The 18,953-nt window shown below is 37.0% G+C and overlaps 1 protein-coding gene across 2 annotated transcripts; it reads right to left on the bottom strand.

The window, feature by feature from the left end:
• Positions 1-603: 603 nt before the first annotated feature.
• Positions 604-16,686, bottom strand: LOC127846536 (uncharacterized). 2 transcript variants are annotated; one of them, XM_052377894.1, is made up of 4 exons: positions 16,535-16,686; positions 7,541-7,710; positions 3,063-3,167; positions 604-1,445 (listed from the first exon to the last, which is right to left on the bottom strand). In XM_052377894.1, the coding sequence occupies exons 1-4, from the start codon at positions 16,554-16,556 to the stop codon at positions 840-842; spliced, it is 903 nt and encodes a 300-aa protein (XP_052233854.1). In that variant the 5' UTR covers positions 16,557-16,686; the 3' UTR covers positions 604-839. The 2 variants fall into 2 exon arrangements, with proteins under 2 accessions (XP_052233854.1, XP_052233855.1); XM_052377895.1 differs by lacking the exons at positions 7,541-7,710; positions 16,535-16,686 and adding an exon at positions 6,907-7,043.
• Positions 16,687-18,953: the final 2,267 nt, after the last annotated feature.

The raw sequence follows: 18,953 nt of genomic DNA, 5'->3' as shown, positions 1-18,953 counted from the left end.
TATTGGGTGATCGTTTAGCGAGACGTTAGTATTGTATAAAAGCTGCAATTAACACATTGTTAAAGTCATCCAAAAGTGGCTAGTAATGGCATTAACATTGTCCAAGTATATCGCCTATCATAAAACAGAATATTACAAGCGAAGCTTCTCTTGTTGTGTACTATTAAAGCATCGCATCGATTTGACGAGCAATATTCGGAGCAATACTTAAGATAAAGCAGTTATAAGGAAATGAATCCACATCACCAATATCAAATTTAAAAGCCCATTAAAGCTCAAAATCGACGAACATTTCGTAAAATATTTCGACAAAATAAAGTTGACACATACGCGATTGCTCGTAAATGTTCGGATATCCTCGCGCAAAATTCACATGGAATATATTGTGACCCAAGTATAAAAGCGAGCATTGTGTATCTCGTTAAGTCTATGTTACCATACCGCATCTAGCGTTGAAATTTTGGTTATTGCTATAAGGAACAATGATTTTTTATTGGTGTTCTTCATTTTACGAAAACGTTAACGAAATATTCGTTGATTTTGAGTATTTATGTGGACTAACACTCAAATTCTAACTGCGTGTGAAATAACAAAAGATCTGCATCTGCTGGTTTGCAACCAACCATCTATATTATAATTTGGTGCGTAAGCCATTATAAATGAATATACCACACCTTATACAATATTACAATAACATCCATATCTCTCGTGCAGTCAATTTTCAATCGTTGGCAACATGACGCTATGCAATACGATTCATATAGAAACAACGATTTTTGCTTGTTACATTACATTAACATGGGATCACAATGGGTCTTATCACGGTATCCACATACAAGTTATTGCTCTTGCAGGCGACTATTTCGCTCTTTCAGTTTCTGTTTCATTGCCGGATCATTGAGGACTGCGATGTAGCACTGCGGCTGCGTGGCCTGTATGTGCTGCTTCCTGGCGGCCACGTGACCGTCGTCATGGTTACCGTCCCAATTTCGATCGTTATTGTGATCATTGTGCTGTTTAAATGACGATGTAGCAGTGTATTTGCTGGAAATTTTCATTTCGTCGTCGCTCCGACTGCCGTTTTCGTCCGCATCGAACATTGGCACTGGCTGAAACGCGGGCTGAAACGAAGACGCCGGTCTACTCTCGGTTTTGTTTTCATGCGACTCCAGTCTGCGCATCTCCACAGCGCATGCGCCGAAGTCAAACACCCAACCATGAACGCACGACATTATGGAGGAATACACAGACAGAATTGTGCATGAGCAAAGAAAGATGGTAATAAATATGGCCAGGAGTCTGTGCTCAGTCTTATTTTCAGTGTAGCTGCATTTAGAGAACCACATGTCCGTGTCGCAGGGCCCCACCGCGAACACCACACACACCAACAGCCCCGCCACACAACCTATCAGCGATAGCACTGACGTCACGGTGTTTCCGGTGACCTAGAATGAAACTTACAGTTAATCGAAATACATTTATTGATCTCGAATGGCACTAAAATGTGCATAATTTTAAACAAGCATAAACCATAACTCAAGTTGATTCATAATGAAAGTCAATACACGTTTTTTGATGGTGAGTTTTCATTCAGAAAGAAATTTATCTTAATCGTTAAAAATGAATACCACTTAATGTCATAGACATACATACATATGCGAACTAAGCAGTAAGAAACACTGGGAAAATAATAATATGCTGATGGCAAGCTAGTTTCAACGTGTTCTTAATAATTTATTAATAATTAATTTGACAGATTACTTTAATGTTAACCACAAACTCCTGCCGATGAGCATATTTAATGCAGTGTTGACAGTCAAGCTTTCAACAGCCGCAAATCTTTATAAATGATTGGTAACAATTTATAACTATTAAACACATGTTGCAACCGACATGTCTTTATCTTAATCCATCGCCGTAACAGCGCAAGGATATTGCAGACGTCATTCCGTTCGTGTGCGTATGTCCGTGCTTCTGTCCGTCGCAAACTTCTGTGCACAACTATTTTTACATTTTTTATGCAATATTTGTCAGACGTTTACAGAATGATTATTTCCAAGTACTGCAACGCATACTGTCAAGTTTTTACGATTCAGTTTATTTTTTTGTGGAGTTATTGCCCTTTGTTTAAAATGACACATACGTGTAAAAGCTTAAGTGCGACACTCCAGTTACATTTTTGCTTGCGGTGATCGTTAAACTTTTAAATAACAAGTGCTAAAGCGCATATTGTCGAGGTTATTTTAAGGAGTCATTGTCTTACATGTAGAATAACAATAAACAATAAACAATATGTGGTTAACACCTCCTTAATGCAATTCTCGTCAATCGTTCACAACATGATTATTTCGAAGTGCTACAGCTTGTATTGTGAAAATTTCGCGATAGACTTTCTAAAGGAGTTATTGTCTTTTGTTAAAAAAAATACAAATCAAAGAGTCCGTGCGCAACTCGCCTTACATTTTGTGTTCTTAATTTTACCCCTTTGGACAGCAATACAACCGTAGTGAGAGATACATTGTCCGTATCTTTTTTATTCATTTATTTTGACCTTGCAGTCAAGGATAACCCATGAAAGTGCAAGCACTTATTTCCAATGGGGTCCTTTGTTGTTGTTGTTTTTTTGCTAGAGAGACAGCATGCAGAAGAGACAGTATTGATATACAAGGGATCAGGGTGCGATACCCTAACTCTTTGCGAATAGACTCCTTGGTTCTTTTACGTGCTCAGTGTATAGCACCGATACACGCGAGAATTACCTGGGTTTCATACCAGTACATCTCTTGTAAGGTGGGAAACACTTGAAGCATTTCTGAAATTTCCAGTGTCCCACCCAGGAATTGAACCGGGGACCTCTGGAATGGTAGACCAGAGTGTTACCACTCGACTACCGCACCACCCATTGCTTATTGTTATAACTAAAAAATCGTTTCCGTAGAATTTTTCTTAGCAATTATATAATATATTATACATTATACAATATATACATGTATATATATGTTGACGCAATCAATGTCATTATGATTTATAGCCATTTTGAAAAACAAAAACAAAGTCTTTACCGCTCGCTTGATCTTGACGGCAGACGGTAAGTCCAGATAATAGTAGTCAAGCAGAGGAGCTTCCGTCATGAACACGTACAGAGAACAGATCCCGCCGCAGATCATCTGAAAAACATTGCAAAAATCGATATCTGAGCCTTGCTCTTGGAAAACGTGGCTTTATTCATGTGCGTAACGCGCACCCCAGTTTAGACTGTGCAGTCTTTATTCATGTGCGTAACGCGCACCCCAGTTTAGACTGTGCAGTCTTTATTCATGTGCGTAACGCGCACCCCAGTTTAGACTGTGCAGTCTTTATTCATGTGCGTAACGCGCACCCCAGTTTAGACTGTGCAGTCTTTATTCATGTGCGTAACGCGCACCCCAGTTTAAACTGTGCAGTCTTTATTTATGTGCGTAACGCGCACCCTAGTTTAGACTGTGCAGTCTTTATTCATGTGCGTAACGCGCACCCCAGTTTAGACTGTGCAGTCTTTATTCATGTGCGTAACGCGCACCCCAGTTTAGACTGTGCAGTCTTTATTCATGTGTGTAACGCGCACCCCAGTTAAGACTGTGCAGCCAGCACAGGTCAACCAGGGACGACCCTTTCCTCTTTTATGGAAATATTTCGTTTGAAGGAGGTCTATTATTAGCAAAAGCCACTTTGCACGGACAGTGTCATCCCTGATTAGCCTGAGCGGATTGCACATGCTTATCTGGGACGACACCTTACGCGTATGCATTAATCCCCGTTTTCTTTAACCAATCTTATATTTAGTTAGTTTATTCTTGATATTTTAGAAAATATAAATATTGTGAAGCAACCATAAACGCATGTTAAATATTCCTATGTACATGAAATTGTTTATAACGTACATCCATTTACATGTGCTGATTTTACGAATTTTTAATTTCCTTAATTTGCATTGCTAACTTATATAAATTAAATACAGAAACTGTAAACTAAGTAGACATTTCTGAAAATAAATAATATAGGATCTTGCATGAGTGGTCGTTTTGTATGGCAAGCGGTTCGACGCATAATCCCAAGAAACTAGGTTTCTCATGAGAACCTAGGTTCTCACAATGGGAACCTTGGTTCTCAGAATGAGAACCTAGGTTCTCATGAGAACCTAGGTTTTCAAATGAGAACCTTGGTTCTCATGAGAACCTAGGTTTTCAAATGAGAACCTAGGTTCTTGTGAAAACCTAGGATACCAAACGAGAACTTAAGTTCTCAGAATGAGAACCTAGGTTCTCATGAGAACCTAGGTTCTCATGAGAACCTAAGTTCTATGAGAACCTAGGTTCTCATGAAAAACCTAGTTTCTCATGAGAACCTAGGTTCTCAAGCGTAAACCAAGGTTTTCAAATGAGAACCTAGGTTCTCATGAGAAACCTGGTTTCTTGGGATTTCATAAACCTTGGTTCTCATGAGAACCTAGGTTCTCATGAGAACCTAGGTTCTCGTGAGAAACCTGGTTTCTTGGGATTTCGTAAACCAAGGTTCTCATGAGAACCTAGGTTCTCATGAGAAACCTAGTTTCTTGGGATTATGCGTCGAATCGCTTGCCATAATTAACCTCCAGTTGTCTCCCATTGCTTGGTACACGCTGGCGGCATATGTGTAAAATGAATAGAAATAGGCGTGAAACCGTGAATGTTTCTCCCCAAGAGCATTTTCTGAACAATGTTCAGACAATGCTCAGTAATATTCTACGAAACTTATCTGTTGAATATTTGTGACAACAGGCATTAGCCGTCGGTGACCGCTTCTTGTTCATGTTTCCGTGCATGGGTGTTCTTGAGGAATGAAATTAGTAAAGTAATCGGTCGACATTGGTCTGAACACGTTAATAAAAAATTTAACTGTTTATGAAATACATCTTTAATTGTAAATATTATTTTGAGACTAAAAATTCAGATCAATCGTTACATAATACATTGTTACAGCATTGAATGAGTTTCAAATATTCAGTTCCCTTGTTCGGGCCTCAAACGACTGTACGGTACAGTTTTCTATTTTAGGTACGTCTGTGACCTACATGTAGGAAGCAATCATTATGGTATAAAGTTTTATCTCTATTGATTATGTGTAATAATGTTTTATTCAATCGTAAGATATCGGCAACATTACAAGAAAAACTTATGCGCTAAAGACTTTGCAAACATATTTCAATAACTTGAGATATCTGCAAAAATAAAGTTCTTAACGGCGTGTTTTCATTCTGTCCAGCCCTTGTGTAATCATATGTGAACCCCAGTGATCCTGCGCCCTGAATAATGTGTCCCGTATTCCAAACGAGCAAGTTTACGCCGTCCGACGCGTAATTCTGAAAACCTAGGGATCTAAAAACCTAGGTTCTCTGATAACCTAGGTTCTCATGGAACCTAGGTTCTCTGAGAACCTAGGTTCTCAGAGAACCTAGGTTTTCAGAGAACCTAGGTTTTCAGAGAACCTAGGTTCTCAGAGAACCTAGGTTTTCAAAGAACCTAGGTTCTCATGAGAACCTAGGTTCTATAAGAACCTTGGTTCTCATAATGAAAACCTAGGTTCTCAAGAGAACCTAGGTTCTCTGAAAACCTAGGTTCTCAGAGAACCTAGGTTCTCAGAGAACCTATGGTTCCCAAATGAAAACCACGGATATGGCAAGCAGCTAGACGCATAATCCCAAGAAACTAGGTTTCTCATGAGAACCTAGGTTCTCATTCTGAGAACCTAGGTTCTCATGAAAGCCTAGGTTTTCAAATGAGAACCTAGGTTCTCATGAGAACCTAGGTTTTCAAATAAGAACCTAGGTTCTCATGAAAACCTAGGTTCTCATTTGAAAACTTGGGTTCTTGACGCCATGTGCAATCTTCAAGCGAGAACCTAGGATCTCATTCTGAGAACCTAGGTTCTCATTTTGAGAACCTAGGTTCTCATGAGAAACCTAGTTTCTTGGGATTATGCGTCGAACCGCTTGCCATAGTTTTGTATTTAATTCATTAAACAAGTCATCTAAATAAAGATAAATCGAGGCTTGCCGAGTTTTTATCTTCATTTAGATGACGAGTTTAATAAATTCAATACAAAATGACCACGAACCTAAGATTCTATTTATAACATGACCAACAAATTTAATTTTTATTTTATGCTCTTTTTACTGTTTATTCACATTGTAAAAGAGTTTAACTGAAGAAATTAGCTGGAATAATGACCCCATATCGTCAAAAATGACGTCTTTTCACAGTTATATAACTAGTGTAATTACAGCAGTGTAATAAACAAAATTGAGCATTACGTTATTTCACTCCTGGAGCGTAGGTCATATGTTATAAGGCAAAATACTGCGATAATGCAATAAAAGGACATGCCCTGTGTTTATAAAAAATAGAGACGTCAATAATTGGTACCAATTACCAACTGGATAAACACGCTGATTTTAACAGAATATTTAACTAAGAAAACGTCATTACAGCGGGCGGCAGCAATTCTAACACATTTTACACCTTGGATGGCGTCAAAGCTGAGGGTATATAAATATATAATGACTGCCATATATAATTCCACTTACAAAGAAAACATACTGTGACATCCACGGGGTGTTTAAATACTATGACGTAAACACAATTGATAACTAAAAAGACGTCAAGTAATTCTTTACACACTTTGGTATAAACATTTACGTCGGTATACTAGTAATTGGTAACTACGAAAACGTAAACTCAATTGGTAACTTCTTAGACGTCAATGCAATAGTTAGTGTCGATAACGTAAACACAATTAGTACACTACGATGACGTGAACACAATCGGTAACTTAACGACTTTGATGGAATAATTCAATAGTTACATACGATAGCATCAACATTATGGTTACCTTCAACCCGCAAGAATAACCACGATGACGGCCACACATTGGCATGCTAAGAAAAAGTCGTTCCTACAACCACGTCACCCCAATGGGTAAGTACGATGATCTCAAGATCTTTGGTACAAGGAACAAGGATGACGTAAAAGCTATTATGACATCACAATATGGTAACATATTGCGACGTCAATATATGGATGAGTTCAACACAGAAGGTACAAACGATGATCTCAACACTATGATGACTCCAACACAACTAATAAATCAGCTAAACATATACATATGCTATGACGTCATAATAACTGGTATCTAAAGTGATGAAGTCTTAACTTAGATTTCTAAAGTACAAAAAATACGTAACCCAAATGCGTACGATAATGACGTCATTAAAACATTCACATATTCTTACAATGACGTCAACACAAGTATGAAGTCTGCACTACGCTGACTTATAAACAAGAATTATCTCATCACACCGGGTACCTGCGATGACGCCAACTCAAAAATGACGTCTACGCTATGATTACGTCAGCACAAGAATTGCGTCATAACTTCGCGTACCTACGATGACGCCATTACAAGGATGAAGTATAAACTATGATAACGTAACCACAACAATGACGTCATTACAACGGGTACCTACGATGACGCCTACGAGGAAGGCCCCAACAAAGTACGGGGGACGGGAAATGTGGAACTCCTCTTGCGAGTACTTGATGGCCAGCATTCCGGAAATGATGAGCAGGAGGCCAAGACAGAGCTGCAGTAGCGACACGGCTCCATAGGCGCGCATAACGCACCGTCGGGCGGACTCTGACGAACAGAAATAAAACACGGTTTAACTGCATGTGCGTCAATTGTCGTCCCTTATTGGTCTGTTCAGTATTAACTGCATGTGCATCAATTGTCGTCCCTTATTGGTCTGTGCAGTCTTGTCGTCCCTTATTGGTCTGTGCAGTCCGCAAAGGCTAATCTTGGAAGACATTTTCCGAATGTACTGAACTTTTGTTAATAAGAGGCTTTATTTATGTTTTGCATTTTGTTGTATGAGAGATAAAATACTCTAGTTGAAGTTAACAATGTCTTTTGATTAATAGGGTAATATTATGCTTTTTTTCACTCACCATTTTCCACTTTATGTAAAAATAAACCACAGATATGGCGATTAATACCTCATTCTTCAATCAATCCATTCTGATATTTCTCGAATCACTATCTTATTTACGCATAACCCAGTTTTATATTTCACAAGTCTCTCTATAATATCATGACGTTTGGAATCGCAGCAATTCCATTTTGACATGCTATGAACATACATTCTTCTGTGCTTCTTTCTTATTTCCTGTCAATCGCGTTCTGAACAATTAAAGTGACTTAAATACAGATTCTCATATTTCCATTTTCATGTATTTACTAACATATATATATATATATATATATATATATATATATATATATATATATATATATATATATATATATATATATATATATATATATATATATATAATATATATATATATAACACGTGTAAACAATAAAATTGCGAGAAAAGCCAATTCTTTTTTGCAAACCCCGCGATTGGATCCCCGATGGTAAATCTAAAAGCCTATCGAATGGCCATGCACATTTTACAACAGCGCAATTTAAACACTATGTTAGGTATAGACATTTTTGCAAAAAGGTATACGAAAAGCGTTGCAAACGCTTTATTATTTTAACTTTTTTCAAATGATTATTTTAATAAATAACGGTGGTCCAGATGTGACGTGTTCATATTTTTATTTACAACGAGGCAACTAACTCGCAATACCTTGTGTAATTCATATATTTGTTAACCCATTTATGCCTTGCGTCTAGAAAAAAGGCATTGGCAGTCAGCGCATGATGCGGCGTCTCATCTGGGTCTGCGCTGTTTGCTTACAGGAATTTCTGATAGAAATATTCTAAATATAGAAATAAATATACTTGACATCCATATTTTTTTAATAAATTGATCCAATTTAGAAGGATGGGAGAGTCCACTAGGCATAAATGGGTTAATATATTTGTTAAACAAATAGAGTGTGTATGGCGATTGGGTATGAAGAGGATAGATATGCGATGCGGTGGTAGAGAGCGCACCTTTTTGGCCCGAACACTGTTCTACGATAAGCATACGAGATACAAAATATGCTAGTTTCATATTTACACTAACGAACGGTTAAGTATACGAGGAAAAAAAACGCGTGTTATCTCGAAGTTATATCTCAATCAGACACTTACACATGAATGGAGAAATTTACCAGACACCGTTGTTTTTAGCATTTATCTTTAATAATAGAGCAAGATATGCAGCACATGGGTTGTAAGATGTACCGCGGTTAATGTTCAACTGATGAAGCGCTAAACGTGAGATATTGGGTCTGAAACATGCGTGCATGTGTTGGTATGAAGACTCGTGCACCAATCGTGCAGCAGCTGCCATGAATCATCTGAAGACAGAAGTTAATCATAAAAGTTATCAAACGAACTATCGAACGACATGAAGTTCGAACTACATAACTAACTGCAGTAAGAAATATCGAACGACGTGCTGTACGTTCGATCGAGATGCATGCAGTACGAACAATCGAACTACGTGCAGTAAATAAATCAAACTACGTGAAGAATCTCAATGAATTATCGAACTAAGTTCAGTATCTCAATAGAGTATCGAACTACATGTAGTACCTAAAGGTAACTAAGTGTAGTATCTAAAAATAGTATCCAACTACGTGCGGTACCCTTATGTAGTATCGAACTACATGCAGCACTTAAATATACTATCTAACTAAGTGCAGTACCTCAATGTTATACCAAACTATTTGCAGTATCTCAATGTTTTTACGACCTACGCTCAGTAACTAAATCATGTAATATCGAATAACCTGCAGTACCTCCATGTACTATCGGACTAGGTACAGTACTGAATGTAATATCGCACTAAGTACAATACCTAAATTTTACATCGAAATTCTTGTAGTATCTCAATGTACTATCGAACTGCGTGCAGTATCGCCACGTTCTATCGAACAACTTGCAGTACCTATGTACTATTTAACTACGTGCAGTGTTTCAATGTTCTTTCGAACTAAGTGGAGTACCTCAATGTACCATCTAACTACGTGCAGTATCTCAATGTACTATCGAACTACGTGCAGTACCTCAATGTACTTTCGAACTACGTACAGTGCCTACTATCTAACTACGTGCAGTACCTCAATGTACTATCGGCCTCAATTTACTATCTAACTACGTGCAGTACCTCAATGTACTATCGAACTACGTGCAGTATCTCAATGTATTATCGAACTACGTGCAGTACCTCAATGTACTATCTAACTAAGTGTAGTATATCAACGTACTATCGAACTACGTGCAGTATCTCAATGTACTATCGAACTACGCGCAGTACCTCGATGTCCTATCGAACTACCTGCATTATCTCAATGTACTATCGAACTACGTGCAGTACCTCGATGTCCTATCGAACTACGTGCAGTACCTCGATGTCCTATCGAACTACGTGCAGTACATTAATTTACTATCGAACTACGTGCAGTATGTCAATATACAATCGCACTACGTGCAGTACTTTAATGTACCATCGAACTACGTTCAGTATGTCAATATACTAGTCGAACTAAGTGCAGTACTTTAATGTACTATCGAACAACATGCAGTACCTCCATGTACTATCGAACTACTTGTAGTATCTCAATTTAGTATCGAACAACGTGCAGTATCCCGATTTACTTCCGATCTATGTGCAGTACCTCAATGTACTATCGAACTACGTGCAGGTACTCCATGTTACCATCGAACAACGTGCAGTACTTTAATTACTATTAAACTACTTGCAGTAACCCAATGTGCCATCGAACGTTGTACAGTCTTAATGTTCTCTCGAACAACTTGCACAATGTATTTGGGTGTCTATTGTTGTATGAACGGTAAAACTCTAACATACTGCAACTGTCACACGTGTTCCTCGTTGCTCATTAAAATGTATACCAAAAAATGCATATTTGCTTACTAAATTGTTGCATCTTCCTTCCAGAAAATAAAAGTGTGTGCATACATTTCTTTACCGCACGAAAAAAACTACACCTATGACGGGTATGTGTATGATTTAGTATTGTTTTAATATGTTTTACTCAAGTATTGAATGTCAAAACCAAGTTTGCAGTAGTTTAAACGATACAAATATTGTCATATTTGAAAGTGTTCACATATATTAATACATTACAGAAGTTTAACAATCATATTATGTTATCACTATAGTTACTGCATTAACCTTTAAGTAACAGCTTGCGATATAATTATTATAGATACTTATTGACCTTTACCATGTACGTGTTAATCGAGTTTTGTACCTTTGATACGAAGTTTTATGTAACAATTTGACATATAACCATCTACGATAACATGGCAAATGCCGCGTTTTGCAGTCTTACAGTACCATTCAAAAAAAAGTGTCGTCCAAGATCAGCCTGCGCATCTCGCACAGGGTAACTAGGGTCGACACTTTCCGCCTTAACTGGATTATGACTAAGAAGATACTTCCTTTTAACGACAAATACAATAAACTCGCATAGTGTCGTCCCTAATGAGCCTGTGCAGACTGCTTATCTGGGACGACACTTTACACGCATGCATTTAGCCCGGTTTCCAAGACCGAGGCTTCGACGAAGTTTTGCTTTCTTCACCTGAGTAGAACATTGAAATCCGTCAAAACAATCGCAGAAAGCGTACACTCTGTAAACCTCGTGCCAACATTACCTGCTAAATATTTGATAGAAACTTTCGCCGCAGGTGACGATTGGTTCAAGTTAAAGGTATGATGTGCCATGTGCATGACGGTGTTAAAACACATTAAACATCTGGTAACACTGAGAGTCCGGAATAATTGTGGTTTATGAATATCAGTTTGAAAGCAAACGGAATCGAATTTGTCGTATATAACTACGCAATGAAGCATGTCAAACATGTTGAAATGTTCGTTTCAATAATAGATAATCAACACCACTAAAGTGTTTCATGATCTGACATGTTGGTATTCATAGTACCCCTAAGTCAACTTGTAACTTAAGTTACGCTGAATTAAAAAAAGACGCTAAAACTTTCTACGAATAACATCGAATAATTTGTGTTTTCATACGGGTAAAATATTAATCAACCTAACAAAAATGCTATTTGCTACCAGTTGTTGTTTTTTTTAAATAAAAACTGACTAAAATAAAGCAGTTATAGCCATAAGGCATTTTATGATTTCAGTTAAAGTATTTTTGCGTAAGGAGGTTTGCCATGACATGCGTAGCCTTGGCCAACACGTACCTGCGTGGGCGAAGTGGACACTCTATAAACTAATATACAATATGATGTTATGTTATATTCCAAAACAAAACAAACAGATGCTTTAATACTGAACAAAGACATGCAGTTATTGCCACGCATGTGTTGACAATTTAGTAGTCATTTGATGTTAATAAAATACTTTTCTAATCGATTCTTGCAGGCCTGTAGAAATGTTGAGCCTCGGTCTGGGGAAAAAAACCTGGGCGTAATGCATGCTTATCCTTGAGGAGCATGTATATATGAGCATCGCGGCACGATTGAACTCATGTTTATGCAACCTCAAGACTATGCGTCGATACAAAGTACCTCAATGTTCTGTCGACATTCCAGTGCTTTCAAATTCTTTTAAACCTATTTATTTTAGCTCGATTGCATCGAAAGCATAATGCTTATTGAAACGCTCTCTATTCTGTTAAATGGGAATTAAACCAGTACTTAGTGTCTTTGAGAAGATCGCAGGAATGCTTCCAGTGGGATTCGAACCCGTGGACCCCAGACCGCTAGGCGGACACCATAGCCACTACGCCACGGCGTTAAATTTATACTTCATTAGTGTCAATCTCCTGTTTCACCGATACACTGTTAGCACTTGAAATGATAGATTCTCGATACCGATGAGCTCTTTTGGAATTGTTTTCATAAATAATATCACATACTACTTCTGTTTGAATTGGCATGATACAAACGAGCTTAGCAGTGAATATAAACGTAATTATATAACAGAACGTCTGGCTCAGAGAGAGGATATAAGAGGCTCATTCCGCTCGTAAAGGTATAGATCTAGATGCAATACAGAAACATTCTTCTTGAGGCCGAACCAAGAGTATCAAGTGTTTGCTGTTCTTGTTTATTGAAGCCGGGCCCTTTTGAACCCAACAGCATTAACATCGTCATCATGTGAAGTTGGTATATACAGTGTACGCCTATTGAAAAGAAGTCTATTGCAGTCCATGACTAGTATTCTGCGAGTTTGTCACCCACACATTATGTACATGTATATCTATATACTCGCAGTTTATTTATATTGCCATATACTGGTTAACAATGATATGTAATTTGATTGAAAAATCACATTTAAGAATAATTGTTTTCTTTAGAAATAGGACTCGGTTGCTCAAACATTAAACGACAATTTCAAGCTAAGAGACTTTTAAATTGAAACATAATAAGTCAAATTCGTTCTAAATCAAAATAATTATCAAATATTTAGAACATTTTGAGCATACCTGTATTTGTATACAACATATAGCTTTTTGTTTAACATTTAAGTTACATAAACAAAAGGATGAAAACGTCAATAACGTTCGCAAAACGTGCCGTTAAATTGTTTGATTGACATGATAATAACTCGGCCCTAGTCGACGACGTCATGATAACTCGGCCCTATGCAATGGCGTCATTATAATCCCAGCCGACGAAGTCTTAAATTTTTTACCTTAAGCAATGACGTCATAATAATTCGGCCCCTGTCCCCGCGTCATAATAACTCGACCCAAGTCGACGACATCATAACTACTCGGCCCTAGGCGATGCCGTTTTAACTAATCAGCCCTACTTGATGAAGTCATAACTGCTCGTCCCTAGTCGATGACATCAATACTACTCGACCGACGTCGATGACTCATAACTACTCGCCCTAGTCGATGAAACGATAACTGCCCTTAAAAAGGCGGAAACAATTTTCCTTTAATATCACAATCGCACCAGAATAAAAATATATTTATATGAAAACATGTGTCCACGCAAGTCACTTCATTTTGAAAGTAACGTAATAAGACCGATATACGAGAAAACAGATATAAATCTTTCAAATGCCTGAAATCAGGTAATCGATTATATTAAATTTGCTTTCATTTTAAAACCGTTCATGAAGTTAGATGGGGTTAGGTTTACTTGAAGGTTCGCAAACACATATAAGAATTGTGTTCGCCTAGACGAAAAAAAACCGTTAATGTTTCCCAATAATTGAATTTGCTATAAAAACCGTCTTGAGTTGAACAGCTGCAGATTTAATATATAAATAGCGGACGGTTTGTAAAGAAGTAATATATTTGTTTTGTTTTTATATATAAGCATAACGTATCATACCAAAATAATGAAAAGTCTTGTTAATAAAAATGTAGTGTTGTAATTTCAATTTTGTGTAAATACAATTTATTCTTAAAGAAATAAGTGCGTAATGTATAACACACACACACTGCAGTGCCCAAATAATTTCGTTTAGATGCTGCGAGAAAATCTTGTAAAAGCCGAAATAAGTTTTTATTGTGTTTTTTATAGTTTAAGTAATTTAGGGTCGACATTTGTATTACAAATAAATACGGTGTTCAACTTGGTATGCAATCGAGCAATGAGTATAGAGAACATTCCGATCAATAGAGAAACTATTTCATCACAAGAAGCGCGAATCTCCAATAAATAATTCGATTGCTGTAGATGTTCACAGCTGGTGTGGGCTGTTTTGGTCACGGTATACGTACAATCCGTGTATTGCTTCCTGTAGACATCGAAATCTTCACCAAATCGCGTAAAACGTTATTTAAAGGCACATGCAATTGTTTGGCATATTTCGTTAGCGATATTTGCACGCGATCTGTGACATAATAGCGGTCAATGGTTAGTAGAATAACACCATTCAAGGCCAATAGCTCATGTAACAGGAGCACGAGATCAAATCTGCATAGAATTTTGAAGTCAGAAATATACCAGAAGTCTTGGTGACCAAGACGAGAAATCGAGTATTGATCCGACTCAATATGGATCTTCATAAATAAAATTCCTATTAAAATATTATTGTATTAAATACACAACCAGATCCATTAAGATCACAAACATATATAACCTGATATTGACAAGAAAACTCAAATAAAAGCTGATCAATAAATACCGAGATACTCATAAATATAACACCTGATGCTTAACCCATTTATGCCTAGTATCTAGAAAAAAAGGCCTTGGCAAACAGCGTAGACCCAGATGAGACGCCGCGTGATGCGGCGTCTCAACAGGGTCTGCGCTGTTTACTTAAAGGAATTTCTTTAAGAACTATTCTAAATATAGAAATAAATATCCTATACATCCCTAATTTTGGAAATAAATTGATCTAATTTAGAAGGATGTGAGAGTCCACTAGGCATAAATGGGTTAAAGATCACGACGATTTTAAGTAGTAAATCCTTATCGACATTGATCTGACACATACCATTTAAGAACAAGATTCTAGTTCTAACAGACGATCATACATGTGCTACTTTTTATACACGTTAAATTCACATGAGAATATCGGAGGCAAGATTACAATAAATCGAAAGAAAACAGCACAAGAAAAGTATCCACTCTTTGTTAAGTCGTAAGATGAAAATGTCTTCAGTCAAAGACGGATATGCCTTAAGTCGTAAGATGATAACGTGCATAGCTTAAGTCGTAATACGAACATGTCTTTATTGTCTTTATTCGTTAGACAAAAGTGGATTAAGTCGTATGATGAACGTGTCTTAAGTTGAAAGATGAATATGAATATTTTTGTCACGTCTAAAATGAATATTTGCCTTCAGTCTTTAATGCATACTTGTCTTTAGTTTTAACTAAATATACACATTAAGTCGAAAATGAATATGAAAGTCTTCAATATAAGAGGAAATCGAGCCCCGATACTCATACATTCAAGAGTGTCATAGTTGTTGTGAATGTCTTCGTTATATAATTTTTGTAGCTGATGAACATTTATATGCACGGTGTTCGACGTTTTGACAGCACAAACATAGTCATAACAGTCCTTTGTTTTTAAACATACGAAAGGCTGAAAAGCATATATAGTTTATAGTATAGACCTCAATACAGGTAAAGCACTACTGAAGTAAAGGTCAAGATTTAAAAACAAAATGTAAGATTTGAAAAAAAAAAATAAAAAAATGTTTTACGTTTTCAGTCTGGTTATGTACTTTCATGGTCCCATCAACACGACAATCAGTATTCAATTTCGATCGACATTTTAAATCGTATCCCGCGCACCTCATAAAAACAACACTTAATGTGTTGAAAGCTGGTGCGTTACGTGTTCATCGCAGACAGTAATTGGATTTTACAATACTAACTATTTTTGCCTGACGAACGAGCAGATTTAAGACAAACATTCCTGCACATCGATTTTTGTCGTTTGACTTGGAATGCGGATTTGAAACTAATTAACAATTCAGTCGCTATGTCTAGCAAATAAATACAACAAACTGCAGGATACTAATATTTGCTTAATACATACCTTCATTAGCTCTAGAATCCATTTTAACACCAATTCTCGTATAATTTCTACGAAATCGTAATCCACTCAAGTCACCATGTTTATTTTATTCCAAGCAGCAGACGATGCGTTTCCAACCGGTGCGACAGTAGAAAATTACTCAATATACTCGTTTCCCCTCGTTTGAATACTGCACAGGTACTTCGGGAATCCGTCACCATGGAAACTCTTGAGCTAGGAATGCTACTACGGCAAGAAAAAGTGTGTATTATTGTATAATAATTATCTTGCATCGTAATAAAGAGGCGTTGGCACTAAAAGATGAAATGTTGCAAACGTAGGGTACGCCGCTAACATATAACCAGGAAATTGTGTGCTATATTGGTTAATGAAGAATCACGATTGCTTGCACAAATAGCAACTTTCCTGTGAATGATATCTCTGAGCTAAACAATTTGAGCCTCGCTCTGGGAAAACGGTGCTTATTGCATGTGCTTAGTGTCGTTCCAGATAAGCCTGTGCAGTTCACACAGACACATCAGGAACGAAGCTTTCCGCCCAGACTAGATTTTCATTTAGAAGCAGCTTCCTTCAAACAAAAAAATCCATAAAAGCGGAGAGGGTCTTTAATGACCAGACTGCACCGGCTGAGCCACTAGAGCCAAAGTTAAGGTTTAAGCACGACGCCGGAAGGCGGACGACGAGCTGGCTATGACAATACCTCGGGTTTTCTCCGAAAACAGCCGAGCTAAAAATCCCTTACATGTAACTTGAATAAACAGTCAGACGCATTAATCATAAAAAGCTTTCTGTACTTGTACATCCACGACAGACAAACGTCTCTTTGACCGACCTGGTTTGTTTAACCACATCATTCGAAGTCCTTATATATGTTTTACATTTTTAATATATACAAATTTAATTCGTAACGCTGGTAATTAACAATAATGTTTAAACTGTTCTTTGTTTTGTTCATAATAATTGATGTATACACCCTATTTCTATGAACCAAATCAGATTAATATACAATTATAAAGACACGTTCATTGGAAAACTAGTTTAACACAGCAAAATCTTAAAGTCAGCGGCCAATACCCGCTTAAGCTGACTTAATAAACCACATATCATGCTAAAATCTACATCACCGAATGCCATAGCAAACCTGAGCGATGATACGTCCGATAAGAACTATAAATGGTATGTGAGATTCAGAAAATAACACAGCAATAACATATTTAAAGTAGATTTACATTACTTTATTCTTGTATATAGAGCATTTTAACCGATATAACAACAGACGGCTGATATCAAAACAAAAATAGTGTAAGAAGGATATCATGTCGCTTCGGTAAAATAAAGCATAGCATTTGGATACAGGCTCACCTGCGGTACGATTCTTTGTGAATGAATTTATTTCCAATCATTGGCATATGATCATAAACAAATTTACTCCAGCCATATACCATTACGAACCTCATGACCAAGTGATCTCTTAAGGTTTATATTCATTTGACATTTATAACATAAAACCGTGCAAACATGATACCAATCATAATAATCATAACAATGCAAACACAAATATTTATTTTTTTCAATCGCTATCAGGGATGCACGATGGACCAGTGTAGCGGCATGTCCACCAATGATAGAGATGGAAAATTATCAGTTTATATGTCAATGTTAAAGTAATAAAAATACTCAAAATAAACAAATATTTCGCATAAAAAATAGTGTTCCTTATAGAAATAGACAAAATTTAACGATAGATGTGGTCCTGTAACATAGATTTAACGAGATACAAAATGCTCGTTTTTTGTGCTACAATATATTCCATGTGAATTTCACGATATTCGAATATTTACGAGCGAACGCGAGACTGGCTTCGGGCAGCGACGGACATGAGAACTGCATCGTGCTTCCGAAGCTGCCCGAAGCCAAACTTGCGTTCGCCCGTATATATGTTCGGATAACGTAGCCGGATATTTACATGAAATATAACACAGGTGGTTAGCGTGTGGATATGATATTCATTAGTAAAAACATCATTTTGAATGATAAATAATCATATTTTAACGAACAATCAACTTTTCAGAAAAAAAAATCACTATCAAATATATATATATAACAAGGTATTCAACTCAATATCACCCGAAAACGGGGTGCATCACTTTGAACAGCCATAACTTCATCAATTGTGCAGCGATTTTCACGATCTTGGTCTTATTCAACGAAGAAATGATTTTCCTTTCTACAAATGTATAATCTTGTTATATTTCTACAAATGCTGGGTCAAATTTTAAGAAATAACACAATACACAACTCGCGTAACCTACTTGACACCGATCAGACAGAATTAATGAAATCTTCAGTTGTTAAGACACACTTTCGCATTGGACCAATGAAATCACTCGTGTGTTTAAAATGTCGGTTAGTTGAAGTG

Source organism: Dreissena polymorpha, chromosome 9 (assembly GCF_020536995.1).
Source record: "Dreissena polymorpha isolate Duluth1 chromosome 9, UMN_Dpol_1.0, whole genome shotgun sequence".
Taxonomy (NCBI): domain Eukaryota; kingdom Metazoa; phylum Mollusca; class Bivalvia; order Myida; family Dreissenidae; genus Dreissena; species Dreissena polymorpha.
The sequence above is the reverse complement of the archived record's forward strand: the minus strand, read 5'-3'. Positions and strand labels throughout refer to the sequence as shown.

Excerpts from the sequence above, each read along its gene's own strand:
- LOC127846536 (XM_052377894.1), bottom strand. The coding sequence starts at position 16,556 with ATGGATTCTAGAGCTAATGAAG. Across the intron at positions 3,168-7,540 it reads CCTTCCTCGTAGGCGTCATC|ATGATCTGCGGCGGGATCTG; the intron begins GTAGGTACCCGT and ends AATGTTTTTCAG. Across the intron at positions 1,446-3,062 it reads CCGTCAAGATCAAGCGAGCG|GTCACCGGAAACACCGTGAC; the intron begins GTAAAGACTTTG and ends GTTTCATTCTAG.